Raw genomic sequence first — 16,537 nt, 5'->3', positions numbered from 1 at the left:
TTCACGCGTGCTGTGCACAAAGACTGGCTCTTCGTTCCCCTTTCCACTCAGACGCCAGGCATTGAACCGAGCCACCACTGAACACCGATTTCCTTCTGCAAGGAAAGACCAGTCCTAGCATCTCACCAAAACACAAGAGTCTCATCTCAATCTCGAATCATCACAAAGACATCATCTCCGAACAACGCCAATGGATAGAAACGGACAAGATACGCCACGGCCAAGGGACGCCACGCCAGACCGGGCAGATCAAAAAGCGAGGCTTAATTACATCCAATGGGAAGCCAAGTTCCTCACCGAGAAGCCCTACGAGTTCATTTCCCAAGCCCCTGAGGGCTGTCCCAGAAAGAACTTCACTCTCGCCACTTCCCCAGAACAGACCATCCACGATATCAGAGGCAGTGAAGAGCTTTTCAACCTAGACGACCACGCATTCCAGGTAGTGAGGCAGGAGATTGGAGCCATACCAACTGACCAGAAAGGGATCGAGTGTGATTACCTTCCAAAGATCGTGGAATTACTGCAGAGTATTGATCCGGGGGCAGAGGTGGTGGTATTTGACTGGAGAGTGAGTGCGAGTGTTGAGCATTCCATGTCAAGTGATCCTTCGACACCATGTGCAGTCGTCGGATTTAATCTCGAAGAGACCGTTAACCATCACTCCTCCGTAATCCCTAGCTCCGAACGAGTGACTACACGCGGACCACCGCAAAAGCAGGAAGTGTCATCGATCTCGACGATCCAATGCTCATACTGAAGCCCGTGCACGCTGTCCACATTGGTTAGTATCTATCTCTCTTGTCTTTTCTTTTTTTTTTCTTTCTTTCTTTTCAGTCAACCCAGGCACCAATTAACACACTGACTCACTTTAATCTTACCTCATCATCTTAGATCAAAGCCCCCTAGCCGCCACCAAACGAGTAAACCACCACATGGGGGCTCGGGCCCAAGAGCTCCTCCAACGACGCTTCCGAATCATCAAGTACGTACCTACCTTACCTACCTACCTCTCCGGTCTACATCTTAGGTTCCTCTACCCGACCAACGTCTCTCTCCCTCTTTTTTTATTTTATTTTTTTTTTTTTTTTCTTTCCAACCTCAAACCAAAGTTCACAATCTCTCTCTGTCTCTAACCCCCTGCACATGAAAAAGCGCATGGCGGCCCCTTCGACACCCCATAACCGACTATCCACTTGCCGTTTGCGACGGCAGTACCCTCCAGCCACACAACTTGATCGCCGTCGACCACGTACGAAAGAACTACCAAGGCGAAGGGCTTTACCCACTGTACGATGAGGCAATGAAGTGGTATTATCTCCATAGGCAGACCAAGGACGAAGTACTGCTTTTCAAGACGTTCGATTCTGCTGACGAGGTGGTGGTGAAAGCGAGGTGTAAGTTGAGTCCCGTCTCTTTCGATTCTAAAATCCGTATTTTGGGCGGGACTGGAGATGCGCGAGAAGTCAATGTCGGGTAGGTAGGTAGGTAGCTAACAGATACCTCTCATCATTGATGGTGAAACAAAGGCTGCCCGCATACTTCGTTTCGACAAGCACAACCTAGCAGCGGCGAACTTGAGGTGGGAAGCTGTAGCAAGCCGCCGACACCCAGGGAGAGTATAGAAGTCCGGGCTATGGTATTTTCGAAAGATGGGGGCTGAGATGGAGAGCTTCAGCGGGGGGAGGGAGAAGGCCCGCTATGGTGTTCCAGAAGTACCTACCTAAGAGAAACAAAGGGATGGAGACCGGCAATGGATGGGATGATGAAATAATAAAAATAAGAGTTAGGGGTCAAGTACTTACCTACCTTCGGCTCAGGCGCTCGATGACTCTCAGTCCCATGTCGATGTTTACATGTACCTAGGTACAAGTCACCACCACGCTTCGACAGAGTTCCAGTTCAATACAAGTACAGCACTCGAGCAGGACACACACTCGACAAGAAAACATGTCGCAGCTCGAGAGAAAAATCTGGAAACAATCTGAATGGCTTTCCAAGAGCCTTATCTAGGTTTTCAAAAGACCTTTTCTATGCATATAGCTGTCGATATCCTGATTCGATTGATGGTAGAAATCTAGGTAGGTATTTGAGGGTATCTCCTTCACAGCCTGGTACTTCCATCCTGAGCACTACCTACTCTTTTGAACCCCTTTTTTAAACCCTTGTCCTGTGATGTCTTTTCCTTGATCTCTTTTCCATGATACGTGATTCATCATCTATTTTCCATCATGCCTTTTCCTTGACCTCTTTCTAAACTCCTTTCCTTACATTGTCTACACTCGTCAGTGTTACAAAATCTCTCCTAACAAATGGTTTATGGTCTTTTCACTAGGTAGTCAACGGCAACTAGCAGCCCCGATGACTAGGTACCTCTATGGATATTCAACACCCATTCTTGCTTCAGTCACAACATAAATGGACTCTTCATCCGTCTTGAACCGGAGCCGAGACTCTCCACGTATCCTCTTCAATTGTAGCGGGAGGGATCCTTCCCCAAGCCAACCTTGGCCGGGCTTGTGCTCCTCGAACAAGCGGCACTCGTTCTTGCACGGTACTAAACACCAAGCGGTACTGCCAGTTGTAAATCTCGGACGTGCGGATTAAGTATCGGCGTCGACGGACATCGGGGCGATCGCGATCCAAGGATGCTTGATTGGAGATTCGTCGTACAAATTGCCGCCCGTCGAAATTGTCAGTGAGCCGGAAAGAATCGTCATCTCGGTAAGAGATGGTGGTGGCTCTGGACTGTCTAATAAGGCCAGTGATGGTCGACTGAAGAACGAGACACGGAGGCCAAATATGGAAATCCCCTCGGTGGTAATGGCGGCGGGGATACTGGCCCAGAGATTACCGCTGAGGCCACGGAGGGATGTGAGCCAGACTGAAGGTATGTTCTGTACAATCCATTGCTTTCTTGTGTTGCGTAGAGATATCCAGTCAGTTGTGGTTCGCTCTAGAAGAGAAGAGTTGGCTAGGTTGGGAGAGGCTGTGGGGACGGGACTTACAGGAGGTTGAAGGGGATTGCGGCTAACATGACGGGGAAAGTCGCCATGCGACGGAGGAGGGGCTGTTGAAGGCCTGGAATGTACAACTGGTCTCTTGATTGGGGCATTGTTTCTTTCTGGGACACGGTATACGATAGTGATGACTGTTAGGATGACTTCTTTGCTTGGGGTATCTCAAGTCGTTAGGCTTTTATTGGGATATCGTCAGAACTTGAAGAAAGTGCGGTGATAAATAGGGAAAAGAAGTGTGAAAGAAGAAAGACTGAGCGTATCATTTTGCTTGTTATCACAGTTCAGAATATCGGTGGACGTGGTTTATTTTCCTCCTTTTGTTCTGCATGTCTGTTTTTTAGAACAGGGCATGCAACATAATGTCCGACATTTTGTATGAACGGACCTCGATTTATAACTGCATGCTAAAGGTGTCTCCAGAAGCTCGGCGGCCATGATGCGCAGGTGTTGTTCGCAGCTTCCTGGGGATAGAAAAGGTAACGACAGGATATCCAAGATCCCCGAATCATCATCTGCAGAAGCAAGTCAGTCCGGACACTCAAAAGACATAATAATCCACGATCGTGAGAGCTCAACAACGTACCGATTGTCATAGGGAAAGTCCTGCCATTCGCCTTAGAAAACACCAGGAGAATGTTGTGGTTATCATTATGATGGGCCACGTCGATACCATGTTATCAGCCCTGATACTCCTCACCGCCCACGTTGTTTACTCGGAGCTGATGAGGTCCGTATGATGCACGATCCAACGGACCTTGGAGAGGACCTTTCACTATTTGTGCGCTGCATAATGCGTTATTGGAGATGCATCGGACAGCGGGCATCCTCTGGGATGTTAAAATGCATCTGCGCGTAAGTAAGGTATGGAAAACTGCCCGGCAGCCTATGCAAGTAGCGTAGGTAATAACTGCCACATGAAAGAACCGAAAGAAGGGTTGATCAAAATCATGGCGTCGCCACCTGGAGCTGGAAGTACGAGCATCCCTCTGCTACCGGGCTGTTGGATCGAGAATGCCTGAACGTGGAATCGTCCATCGATCATCGTGCCTTGCCAGCCTAGAGGTAATGAATGCGGTGGTAGGTAACTATCGGCTTGTAGCCAGGGAGGCCTGTACCAAAGCCGACAACTGCCGCTGGAACACACAAATTGAAGGTACCTAAGCATGCGCGAGAGAGGCCAGACTCCTTCCATTTTTGTGTGGCCCTTGACGGCAGACTGCACTGGCAAGTTGTAAAAACCTGGCGTTTTTGACGTTCCTTTTTCCTTTCCATCAAACGGCTATCGCACGTCAGCGGCAAGATGAAGTGTGGGTGTTGGCAAAATTCTTAACAACATCCTGGCCAGCTTGATGTGGCGAACTCTAACGTCCAAAATCCAAAGCCGGCGATGATGGTGATGATCCAACGGCATTTACTTCTCCGATTACATCTTCGAAATATCTTGAATCTCCTTCGCCGAGACCCTATGCGAGGCGCGATATGAGATAGACGTTCAATGACATATCACATGGTTGCCCGGTTTCTAGTCGGGCCAGTGACTGGAACGCAACATCAAGAGCCGGCAAAATGTCCAGGATCAACAACGTCGATATGAATCTCGACTTCCGATAGGCACGCATAAATGCTTTGCATTATCAAATACCCTCCACTACCGAATTGTTCATCATTCGGCACTTGCAAACCGTATGAACTCGAATTTCCTGTCCGTTAGCAACACAGAGTACGGGCCATGACGCCAGGCTGCTCGATACTTCATGAGCCTGGTTAAAAGCTAAGGTTATCCTCTCTGTCAACCCAGACTGTCGTGTCCCTGAGTTCACTGGATCAAAGATTGCTTCCAATTACTTCCTCTTCTATCACTCTTCTGAGGCGTTGTTGTCATCTTGACCATGTACTGGCTTGGGGCCCTCTCCTTCGCGGCCGCCGTTCAGGCCCAAGGATTTTCAATGAACATGTTGCGGTTCGGCTGTTCACAAGCAGTCATTGACCGTATTGATCCGTGAGTACTATCTCCAGCCTACCTCTGGTCGCAAACAAAGGCACTAATACCCCCACAGACTTGTCGAACCGGGCATGCTCCCTTCTTCACACGTCCATCAAGTCGTCGGCGGCGTACGTCAATCTCTTCCCCGTTCCCGGTCATTCCCCCTTTTAATGCTCACACTAATAAACGAACCACCCAGAACGCCTTCAACGCCACCATGCCCTCCGGCCCCAACGCCGACATCTCCAAGCTCGCCACCTGCACCTCCTGCAGTTTTTCCGAGGACTTCTCCAACTACTGGACCGCCAACGTCTACTTCCGCGCCCGCAACGGCACCTACAAGCGCGTCCCGCAAATGGTCAACGACCAAATCGGCGCCGCCAACGCCGGCATCACCGTTTACTACACCGCGCCGGGCCCCAAGACCGTGACGGCCTTCAAGCCCGGCTTCCGCATGTTTTCGGGCGACTCCAGCCGCCGCACCTCCCCCGGCTTCGGCAAGAACATGCAATCGTGCTTCCGGTGCTACACGGGCGCCAACTTTGGCGGCAACACGTATGCCCCTTGCCAGGACCCGCAGCGCGACACCGAGACGTTCCCTAAGCAGCCGTGCCCGGGCGGAATCCGGTCGAGCATCATCTTTCCTATTTGCTGGGATGGCAAGAACCTCGATTCTCCTTCGCATACGGAACACATTGCCCATCCGGTCTCGGGGCCAGCGCAGTTTGCTGTCGTGGGCGCCCAGTGCCCTTCTAGCCACCCGGTCAAGATCCCGCAGGTGCATTATGAGATTGTATGGGACACGCGCCAGTTTAATAACAAGGCGGACTGGCCTACGGATGGCAGCCAGCCGTTTGTGTTGAGCAATGGGGACACGACGGGGTACGGACAGCATGGTGATTACGTGTTTGGGTGGGAAGGAGATAGGCTGCAGCATGCGATGGACAATCGGTGCTTTGGGCCGACCTGCAATGGATTGAAGACGCAGACGTTTGACAAGGCGAATAAGTGCACGGTGAAGAGCGTGGTGAATGAGGATACGGATGGGTGGTTGGAGGCGTTGCCGGGTATGGCGGGACATCCGATGAAGAAGTGATGGATGAATGGGGGATATCTGTCTAGTAAGTGGAAGTTCTGATGATGAGGATGATGATGGAACGTTCGTTCATGTCAAATACCCCCTTGCCCCATCGTTTCTTTGAGTAAGTCGATCCTTTGTAGCAACACGTAAATCCACCTCGAGAACCTTAAATACAAATTTCCTTCTACATTTCTCTGGACACTGAAAGCGGCCGTAACGAGCGAGTGTATGACCTCCTTTCTACGGCTGTGCAGATGTGAACCCCGAACATGAAGAGACAAAGGACATCCATAGCCGGCTAAAGACTCATCTCACTTATGAAGTGGTATCGTAAACGCCAGATGGAGCCAAGAACGGCACTTGCTCGTCTCTCTCTCAGACGGAGACGGGGGAAAATCCCCACGCTACCATTGGGACGGATGTATGTGAGCAACGAAACAGGGAGAAAATGCGGCACAATACATGGGCATACATAGGCAAGTATAAGGTGTAGGTAGGTAAACTCATAGTCAAAAAACACTGTGCCCCCTTACCATGTTGGATATCTGGGGGAAGAGGACAGTATTTTGACCATGACTGCAGACAGCATGACTGGGGTTGTAACCCTAGAAATTACCCGGCATAGTAGTATAAATGAGTTGCCGCTGCCCCCCCTGTCGTTCGTCGGCAATTGAAGAAAAAGAAAATCCGGGGTGCATTTGAACAATACCTGCCTGGGCCTTTGATGGAATATTAACCGGATTACCCGTCCCACTTGAGGAAGTCAGAGAAGGAGAGAGAGTTGATGATGTAGATTTTGAGTGCGTCGGGAGATGAACGTAGGTAGGTGTTGAGGATACTCTTGGGAACCTAAATTATTAGATACTCGCTCCCTTCACTTCGACGAGGATGGAAAACTTGTATTTCTGAGATGTTGCTCAACATCGACACAACTACCTCTAATGATTGTTATAAGGGGAAAGGAATGCTGAGCAGCTTTGGCTGTCTTGGAGTGGCCACTAGCCATCGGCAGTTTAGGGGTGATACTTCTCCGCACAGTTTCATCAACGGCGGGATGGATAGAAGAGCCGAGTGCATGCCGGGAAGAGCGAAGATGGGTAGCCTAAAGACAACATAATCCCTTTCCGTGGTAGCAAGCCCACTTGGTTGTCCCGAAATTCAGGAGTTGTGCCGCCTGAGGCGTGAGGTGTTGGTGTTGACGAGTGTGCCGGCGACGGGGTGAGTGGAGGTTTGTGAAGAGATGAATCGGGTGGCTGGAAGGTGTTGGAGGGACTCGAATGATGGAGGTTGTCGCTGTTACAAGACAACGGCTGATGGTCAAATTTCGACATACCAAGGTTGCGTGTGATGAGTGAAGTGTTGGGATAAAAAGTGACGAGCAACTCGAGAACAGATGGAACGTGACGTCATTGAAGCTTCGGCGATGATCGACGCGCTGTTTGAGCGATCTCCGTTCGTGTGCTGTATTTTCCTCTGTGAGCCCTTGGTAAATTCGAAATTTGTGTCCATGAGCGTCCCGACGCCAGAGATATAATCGAAGATTTAATTGAAGCTGAATTCGATCCAACGCTGTTTTCTTCCTATGTTCGATGTTGGTAGCTTCCTCTCATCCACATTGATGGACGCGCTGTCCCTCGCGACGGACCTGATTGTTAAGGGGGCCCCACCTAGCGTGGTTAGTGCACAGACGGTGCCTGCTGATCAGCTGTCGGTCGCTGCCGGAAAATCCGGGGAAATGCGCATCAGATCGACGGATGGAATTGAGAGAACATCGGCACATGGCATTTCTGTCTCGATATCCAGAAGTTATGATTTATTTCAGTTCAATCGATGCCGAGATTTGAAGATGGAAGGAGGAAATGGACGACGAATGAGGAAGGCTTTCAATGCCCAGAAACGCCCAGAAAACGCCAACCTCTTTTAGGGCCTAGGCGAGCCATGGCACATTAATCTCCCGATACGGTTGGTTCAATTGAAGCCTGTAAATTCAGCGAGAAATGGAAATGGACAATCATTCCGACACTTTTTTTCAATGAAATGTCTGAGCCGTATTAGCCGTACCTACCAGGCACCTACCTTTATTTTACCTTGGTGAGGTAATTGACCGGTAATCGTATCGTTATCGGGCAATCAAACTGGGGCTATCGCAGCCAAAACGGGAGGGCACCTTGACGTCCACCCTGCCGCCAGCCTGCATCCACTGTGACCGCCGCCTGTCGCTCCCCTCCTTTTTCACCCATCCATCTCTCCCCCTCTCCTCCTTTCGCTTCCATTCCGGCACAAAGGCACCGTTGCAAAATGGCCGGCTAGCTACTGTACTGCCTTCCGTCGTCGCGACCAAATATTTGGTCCAACGGATTATTCTTGTGTCCATCTTCGCTGACGACATGATGCTACCTTGGACAATCCCACCATGCAGCACCCATCACAACACCCCGTCGTCATCGGCGACCCCGATCTAGGAGTCAAGATCATGGAGTTTGAAAACGAAGACGACTTTCTGCTCCAGCAGCGACGAAGCCCTACCCCGCGACAGAGGATGCGGGCGCTACTCCGTCAAATGCGATACGGTCCGCTCGGAAGACTGCGTAATGCCCTGTTCTTCCTCGGCACCCTCCTGATCTTTGGCTGGATCATGCTCCCATACGACAACGTTGTCCGTCTCGGCCTCCGATTCAATGTCAAGAAGTTCCAACACTACCTTAACTCCCACCCAGTTGAGAAATGGCTATTTGCGCCACCAGCATACCCCGTCGATCTGGGCACAGACACTGTCGTCATCGTCAAGACCGGATACGGCACGCGCATAAGGGCAAACGCCTGGTTCGAAGCTCTCAGCGCCTCCAACGAGTTCCGCGACTTCCTCATTATCGCCGACTATGCCTCCAAGCCAGGTCAAGAGGCCAATAACCATGGCACGCCTCTACTGATACATAACGTTGTCAATCAGACCTTGAGCTCCTTGGGACCGGCCGCCAGCTTGTCCAACTCACGAGTTGCGAAATACCTTCGATTTGCCGAAGCGATAGAGAATGGAAAACAAGAAGAAGCAGACCAGCTGGCCAAGTCCACAGGCTGGGAGATAGACGCCCTCAAGGTACGTCACGTATCACGGTCATCTCTCATCACCACTGACACCCGTTAACACTTGCCTAACAGTTCATCTCGGGCCTCGAACTCGCTTACTCCAAGTTCCCCAACAAAAAGTGGTACCTCCTCGTCGACGACGACACCTACCTTGTCCAACCATCCTTAAAACCCCTCCTCGCCCACCTCGACTCCGAAGTCCCCTACTACCTCGGCAACGCAGTCGGCGACTTCCGCGTCCGCTTTGCCCACGGCGGCTCCGGCATCATCTTATCGCAAGGTGCCATGTCCTCCCTCATTCTCGACAACCCACACGCCGTGCGAAACGCCCACCTCGAATCACTGTCGGAAACATGGGGCGACCGCTTGCTGGCCAGGACACTGATAAGAGCCGGGGTATATCTGGATGAGGAGTACAGCCATTTGTTCAGCGGCGAACCTCCATGGTGGGCCAAAATTCGCCCGGATCGGTTCTGTAGTCCTATTATCACGTTCCATGGACTGGGCCAGCCGGAGAAGATGCACCAGGCAGGCGAGAGCTTCAGGAATGTGAGCAAGCCACTACTGTGGAGCGATATTTGGGACGTGTATGGGATGTCGAGGCCGTGGAGGCAGAGTACATTGACGGAAGACGAGCTGGCAAAACCAATAGAGTATGCGAATTGGGATCATGCAGGTGGGAGTGGTGGGGAGGTGGCAGTAGTTGAGGGTGTCGAGAAGGCGGAGGAGTGCGGGAGGAAGTGCTATGAGAGGGGGAACGAGTGCATGGCTTGGACGTGGGAGAAGGAGACAAGGAGGTGTAATCTCAGTCCGTGGATGATTGTGGGAGAGAGGGTTGAAGGGAAGGTGAGCGGGCCGAATGGAAAGTTGGCGAGGGAGTTGGAGATGGTTTGTTTAAAGTATTAGCAGACCGGGAGATGACAGAACGGCTATGAACAGACGTGTTGCTACTCAGCGGGATGAAATACCTTCACGACCTATATTACACATACTGCTCCAGTCAGAAAAGACGTGCGGCGGAGCATCGTGAGATCCTATGCTAGAAGAGCAGAATACCCGGCTCATGTTTATTCATGAGTATTCTTATTAACACATGATTAACAAACTGTATTGTTTTACTTGGTGTACTTACTGGATTGCCCATGCGGTTGAAACCTATGCGACGCAGGAGTTCCCATCAACAGGCGAGTGTCGTACGTGAACACGAACACGGAGTTGTCAACGTCACCTTCGCACATCACCAGACCCGAGTCTGTCGTCGTTGAAGTCAAGCAGTACTACTTAGTTAGCTCGTGCCATCTCGTCCGCCACAAACGTCTTGAAGCATGTATAACGAACCCCGAGTCACTGCGCGAATGCGGTTCAGTTTACCTGCCTGGTCATCTGCAGGGGCACGCACTGGCGCATGTTGATACCATAATTAAGCGATCGACAGGGGTTGAACTGACTGTGCAGACGGAACAGTAAGAATTGTTTATCAGCTACCTTGTGATACTTGAGAAATGCTGCGATAAGATCCCGCGAGAGGTACCAACATGTCGCTTTCCTTTTTTTTTTTCTAACGTTGGGAGGCGCTAACGAAACTGAACTGAATGGACAACTAGGTTGAGAGCGACTGGAGAGACAGACCCTGGGGATCTCGACACACCGACAGTCACGCCATCGTGTCTTTCTCACTCGGACTCCTACCTAGCTGTACTCGGCGACAACAGAAGGAGGGCCTGGTTGTAGTAGGCGTCCACGCAAGTTCAATCATTGCGCGTCGCTGGCGCCTTCTTGCGACGGATTGAGAACTCCCTTCTCTCTGCTTGGCATCCACCTTTCTTGAACAGCCGAGGCAGACCGATGGATTGATCCCGCTCCAGTCCTGACCAAACTAAACCGTCGCCTTCCGGAATCTTGCTCTTGCGCCAGAGACCACCAAGATGCGACCGATATTCTTACGCTCCGTGTTCCGGGTCGCCATCATCGCCACGCCCATTCTCCTCGGCCTCCACTACTTCATCACCCACGTCCTCGCCCTCATCCACATCTTCTTCCAACACCCCGGCATCGCCATCACCCAGCGCGAAGTCGCCAATGCCTACCTCAACGGCACCCTCCAAGAATCGCGAAAGGCGCCTCAGATCCCCAAGATCATCCACCAGATCTTTCACAACTGGAAGGACCCGGCCAACGAAACGCTGCCGAGTGATTGGGAGCAACAGAGGCATACTTGTATAGATATCAATCCCGATTGGGAATATCGCGTATGTTTTTTTTCCTTTTCCTCCCTTTTCCCCTCTTCTTTTTTTCCCCCCTACCTTTTCGTACCCGTTTCCACATAACCCAAGCTAATTATAGATACAAACAAACAGCTCTGGACACACAAATCCTCCCTCGCCTTCCTCTCCACCCACTACCCTACCTTCCTTCCCGCCTACCTCTCCTACCCACACCCCGTCCAGCGCGTCGACGCCCTCCGCTACTTCCTCCTCTACCACTATGGCGGCATCTACCTCGACCTGGACAACGGGTGTCTGCCGTCCATCAAGTCTGGCTCAAGCTCGTTAGACGCATTGACGTACTTCCCTCTCTGGATCACAGATGGCGGCAGGGGAGCGCTAAGTAATAATATCCTGGCTGCTAGACCTAATCATCCGTTTTGGGGACGGGTGGTGGCGGAGTTGATAGAAGGGAGGGGGGCGCTGCCGCTTGGGAGCTTGACGGAACGGTTAGCCGGGTTCTGGAAGCGGTGGTGGTGTTTGTGGGGGGTGTTGCGGTATGTGGAGATTAGTTGGGGAGTTGGACAGTGGTTTATTGGTGGGGTGTGGGATAAGTATCATCGGATGCTGCAGCTTGGGAAGAAGGATGCCGTGGGAGGAAAAATAGTACTAGAAGGGGTGGATGAAGAGGTGAGTGGGAGGTTGTATAGGCTCATGATGGATAATCGGCCGGGCATGGATGAGTGGGTGTTCTTTACGCAGGGGAGGGGAGGGACGTGGAATGGGTGGGATAATCGGTTGTTTTTGGAGATTGGAGACCATTTGTGGATATTTTCCATGGTGCTGGGATCGTTGGTGGGATTGATGGGTTGGTTGGTGAGGAGGTATTGGCGGGCCCAAAGAGGGAAAGGGTATCGGAAGGTGAAAGGTGAGGACATGGAAGATAGGAGCGAGTGAGGCTGGGCAAGTACTCGGGGCTTTGGTGTGCTCAAGCCTGGTGTCAGCCTTGTTTGTCGTTTTTGTTAGCAGAAAAGGTGGACGAGACTATGGATGGATGATTAAATGCGGCCAAGACAGACATTGGTTACACCTGGAATTTCGGATCAAGGTTTTCGTTTGGGATAAAAAGCACCTAGACACTGCAGCACGCGTTTATAGGAATTAATGAACATCTTTGTGGAAAGCCTTCGGGCTCTGTTAATAGAACATGAAGGGTGAAGATGCCTCCCTGTGACAGATATGAGGACATCTCGTGATATGGCTTGTTGAACAACAACACGGCATCTAAGAGGTGGCCCAGAGAAGACACCACCACCATTCCAACCACAAAAAGATAGCGCCGGAATCTTTAGCCTTTGTTTGATCCGTCTTGGTCTATGGCTTTTCGAACCAGATTTTTCTAGCATCAACTCTCAGCTCGATGCAATCAAAGGTCCAAACCGAAAGATATAAACGCTTTACCACAGTCGATGGCCCCACGAACCATCATGTGGTTCGAAAACGGTGGACTTCCCCATTCAGCCACTTCTACGTGTTCGCCCCAGTCGTTCATGCACTCAGAATTGAGGTTCGGGCGTGACGCCGCGATATCAAACGGGCGCTTGAATGATTCCAGCGTAACGCTTATCCGGAATATGAAGCTCCACACATCTTTTCCACGCCCACCAAGTCCCAATACTTTTGCCAACTCTTGTTCCAACCGTTGCATCAACCTCATCACCACCCGATAGGAGACGGACTCCAAACTACCGTACCGTTCCTCGCGTATGCATGCCGGTATTGCTGTCTCTCGCGATAATACTTCGGCTCCGGGAGCCTGGGTGGCGGAACACACAAGACATGGCGGCTTCACTTTTTTCCCGCTTGAACGCCATCGCTTAGAGTTGCATCATGATACCACTGTTGCATTCATACCTACTCTTGCCTCTCAAACTTGTCTTCCAACCCAGAGAGACCGGTTTTCCAGTACCGCGGAACATGGACAACCGCGATCACCGTGTTCTGGAATGGAAAGTTGTGCCGCGGTTGTCGTTGTCGAGACACTAAGACCTGGAGGACCCACCATCACATGGATGTTTCCCCTTTCGGATAGACCGCAGCGTTACATCCTCCCATGAAACGGGAGGAACACCCCCCCGGTACAAACACGGATCCCTGTCCAGGGGGAACTGGGGAAGAAATGCCTCCGTATGCTTAATCGGGAATAGGGGCATCGCAGTAGGCGTCTCGATGGTCTTGGCATATTTTCGGGTCTTTTGCCGCGAAAGGGTCTTTGGACACTCGATGGTTTGGGATCTTCAATGTCGTAAATGAGGAAAACGGCTGAGGTGAGGTATAGATCCGAGTATGAAGAACATTTACAGAGGCGTTCAACGCCGCAATTATGACGGTGACTGACCGGTACATACCCCAAATCAAGGCAGATGTTCAATCGACTCTTCGGCCGGAGGCTCAAATGCTATCTAGGGTCTACCGCAACTCGGTTTCAGGAAAAACTAGAGCCTGCTCCAACACCCCTCGCTTGTCCGGTTCCCGGCACTCCTATCGCCCTGAACCCGGTCACTCAGAGCCTCAGACGGAATGCTAACCGATGTTTCCTCTCAGACTTGGGCCTTTCAACCAATACTGGGAGTTTCCGCACACACAATGCTGTCTCTGACGATCCACCCCCACTAGTTCTCCCGTTCACCTCCAACATCCTACCCGTCTTCAAACATGGTGGCTTTCCGGGGCGCTTGCACTTTCCCCTTGGTCTCTGATCCTGCTCATCTAATCTCTAATAACAGGATGTCAATAATCCACTTCTCCACGCGTTGCGGCAAACGTCAGACGTTGCGGTATCGCCGCGATTGCATCATTGACCATGGACTGCAAGCGCCGCAACGATGCCATGGGTGAAGGCCCATTAGTGTAGCCGAGGCTTGTGTTGTTCAACGCCAATCCAAAGGGTATAAAGACGTCGACAGATTCCAAGTCATCAGGAAAAAAAGAAGAAGCAAGACAACAGACTTCAGCATCTGAACATCTACCACATTCACTTCTCTTCTATTCTACTCTCCCACCATCGTCATTCTTTCGATATACATAACATTCACAATGGCCCGCAAGAGCATCCTCACCGCCCTGGCTGGCGCTTCCCTCGTTGCCGCCCACGGCCACGTCTCCAAGGTCATCGTCAACGGCGTCGAGTACCAGAACTACGACCCCACCTCCTTCCCTTACAACTCCAACCCTCCCACCGTGATCGGCTGGACCATTGACCAGAAGGACAACGGCTTCGTCTCGCCCGACGCCTTCGACTCCGGCGACATCATCTGCCACAAGTCCGCCACGCCCGCCGGCGGCCACGCCACCGTCAAGGCCGGCGACAAGATCTCGCTCCAGTGGGACCAGTGGCCCGAATCGCACAAGGGCCCCGTCATCGACTACCTGGCCGCCTGCGACGGTGACTGCGAGTCCGTCGACAAGACCGCCCTCAAGTTCTTCAAGATCGACGGCGCCGGCTACGACGCCACTAACGGCTGGGCCTCGGACGTCCTCATCAAGGACGGCAACTCGTGGGTCGTCGAGATCCCCGAGAACATCAAGCCCGGCAACTACGTCCTCCGCCACGAGATCATCGCCCTGCACAGCGCCGGCCAGGCCAACGGCGCCCAGAACTACCCCCAGTGCTTCAACCTCAAGGTCGAAGGCTCCGGCTCCACCGTCCCCGCCGGCGTCGCCGGCACCGAGCTCTACAAGGCCACCGACGCCGGTATCCTCTTTGATATCTACAAGAACGACATCTCCTACCCCGTTCCTGGCCCCTCCCTCATTGCTGGTGCCTCCAGCTCCATCGCGCAGAGCAAGATGGCCGCCACCGCTACCGCGTCCGCTACCCTCCCTGGTGCTACTGGCGGTAGCAACAGCCCTGCTACCTCTGCCGCTGCTGCTGCTCCTGTTACCTCCGCTGCGGCTGCTACTAGCCAGGTCCAGGCCCCCTCTACCACCTTGGTCACTAGCACCAAGGCTGCTGCTCCCGCTACTTCTGCTGCTCCTGCTGCTCCCGCTACTTCGGCTGCGGCTGGCAGTGGCCAGGTCCAGGCTAAGCAGACTAAGTGGGGACAGTGCGGTGGTAACGGCTACACTGGTGCTACTGAGTGCGAGAGCGGATCTACTTGCACCAAGTACAACGATTGGTACTCTCAGTGCGTCTAAGTGCGTCTAAGTACCTAGACCCAGATGTATATTAGCGAGAGGTGGTGTATGGTCGAAGGATGGGGGAGAAAAGAAGGTGGTGATCGATGCCATAGCATGACATGACAAGATAGTATGGCATGACATGGTATGAGCACAAGGTTGATGTCCATGACTGTCTGGAGTGATGAGACGACGGGGACGAGACGGGAAGAGGGATGAAGGATGAAGGAATCTTGTAACATAGGCCAATATTTTTTTTTTCACACCATTTTTTGTATCTGTACATATACAGCTTTGCATCATATAGAAACATACATCATATCATATCCACTGCTGTCTGTCCCTGTCTTCCGATACTGGTTTTATGTAGAGGTTCCTTGGCTTGTTACCTTCCATGATCTGAAACGAACGAGAAACAGCGACATGTTGACTTATTCGTTGCCTAATAGAAGTTAGGTAGGTACCAGGTGCGCGAAGAGTACCTAGGTAAGTATCGAAAGTTGTGCGGACGTTCACATCAGAACATACACGGCAAACGTGTGGTCGTGTTTTTGCGTTACACAGAATGCCTGGCTGAAAAGAAGTTCGAATTGGATTGTTATGAGACTTGAAGTTTTCCTGTTATCATCAACCACAGTCGGAGGAGTCAACATTGGTGCTACAGAGGTACCTACAGTTATGTTCCCTAGAGGTACCCAGGTAGGTACCTTGCCCACACTATCACGAATCGGGAGGATCACAGATTTGGCGATCTGGACTGATAAATTCCAACACAGGTATCTTGGTAATGAGAAATCCTCCATTTGATAAAATTCCTGTTTATCTAATCTACCTAGAGGTAAGTCAATACGCCACGCATGATTGCTGAGTTCCATCCTAGAGGTACCTAACCGGGATGTGGCGTTGTCGGATCTTCCAGAGTGAGGAATTACGGGCAAACAAGTCGAGCGACAAAGAAAATCACGATACCTCTAACGCAAAATGA

The 16,537-nt window shown here is 51.6% G+C and overlaps 7 protein-coding genes across 7 annotated transcripts; 5 read left to right on the top strand and 2 right to left on the bottom strand.

The window, feature by feature from the left end:
* Positions 1-131: 131 nt before the first annotated feature.
* NEUTE1DRAFT_120518 (uncharacterized protein) lies at positions 132-1,660 on the top strand (the record flags this gene model as incomplete). Its single annotated transcript, XM_009850324.1, has 5 exons — positions 132-568; positions 679-781; positions 892-982; positions 1,213-1,394; positions 1,554-1,660. The coding sequence occupies 5 exons, from the start codon at positions 191-193 to the stop codon at positions 1,658-1,660; spliced, it is 861 nt and encodes a 286-aa protein (XP_009848626.1).
* A 940-nt stretch (positions 1,661-2,600) lies between these two features.
* On the bottom strand, positions 2,601-3,112 carry NEUTE1DRAFT_108060 (uncharacterized protein; the record flags this gene model as incomplete). The annotated part of the gene is made up of 2 exons (XM_009850323.1): positions 2,601-2,913; positions 3,006-3,112. The coding sequence occupies 2 exons, from the start codon at positions 3,110-3,112 to the stop codon at positions 2,601-2,603; spliced, it is 420 nt and encodes a 139-aa protein (XP_009848625.1).
* A 309-nt stretch (positions 3,113-3,421) lies between these two features.
* Positions 3,422-4,059, bottom strand: NEUTE1DRAFT_37248 (uncharacterized protein; the record flags this gene model as incomplete). The annotated part of the gene is made up of 2 exons (XM_009848879.1): positions 3,422-3,529; positions 3,994-4,059. The coding sequence occupies 2 exons, from the start codon at positions 4,057-4,059 to the stop codon at positions 3,422-3,424; spliced, it is 174 nt and encodes a 57-aa protein (XP_009847181.1).
* Positions 4,060-4,906: 847 nt separating this feature from the next.
* NEUTE1DRAFT_144734 (uncharacterized protein) lies at positions 4,907-6,097 on the top strand (the record flags this gene model as incomplete). Its single annotated transcript, XM_009850322.1, has 3 exons — positions 4,907-5,016; positions 5,075-5,129; positions 5,201-6,097. The coding sequence occupies 3 exons, from the start codon at positions 4,907-4,909 to the stop codon at positions 6,095-6,097; spliced, it is 1,062 nt and encodes a 353-aa protein (XP_009848624.1).
* A 2,268-nt stretch (positions 6,098-8,365) lies between these two features.
* NEUTE1DRAFT_144733 (uncharacterized protein) lies at positions 8,366-10,273 on the top strand (the record flags this gene model as incomplete). Its single annotated transcript, XM_009850321.1, has 2 exons — positions 8,366-9,179; positions 9,242-10,273. The coding sequence occupies 2 exons, from the start codon at positions 8,496-8,498 to the stop codon at positions 10,073-10,075; spliced, it is 1,518 nt and encodes a 505-aa protein (XP_009848623.1).
* Positions 10,274-10,889: 616 nt separating this feature from the next.
* NEUTE1DRAFT_59032 (uncharacterized protein) lies at positions 10,890-12,553 on the top strand (the record flags this gene model as incomplete). The annotated part of the gene is made up of 3 exons (XM_009849100.1): positions 10,890-11,418; positions 11,527-12,063; positions 12,184-12,553. 3 exons carry the CDS (start codon positions 11,095-11,097, stop codon positions 12,328-12,330), a joined length of 1,008 nt encoding a protein of 335 aa, XP_009847402.1.
* Positions 12,554-14,469: 1,916 nt separating this feature from the next.
* NEUTE1DRAFT_77711 (uncharacterized protein) lies at positions 14,470-15,570 on the top strand (the record flags this gene model as incomplete). The annotated part of the gene is made up of 2 exons (XM_009850320.1): positions 14,470-15,312; positions 15,349-15,570. The coding sequence occupies 2 exons, from the start codon at positions 14,470-14,472 to the stop codon at positions 15,568-15,570; spliced, it is 1,065 nt and encodes a 354-aa protein (XP_009848622.1).
* Between the last annotated feature and the right edge of the window lie 967 nt (positions 15,571-16,537).

The sequence above is a fragment of the Neurospora tetrasperma genome (genome assembly GCF_000213175.1).
Source record: "Neurospora tetrasperma FGSC 2508 unplaced genomic scaffold NEUTE1scaffold_1, whole genome shotgun sequence".
Lineage (NCBI taxonomy): Eukaryota > Fungi > Ascomycota > Sordariomycetes > Sordariales > Sordariaceae > Neurospora > Neurospora tetrasperma.
Note: the sequence above shows the minus strand (reverse complement) of the source record. Positions and strands in the feature narration are given on the sequence as shown.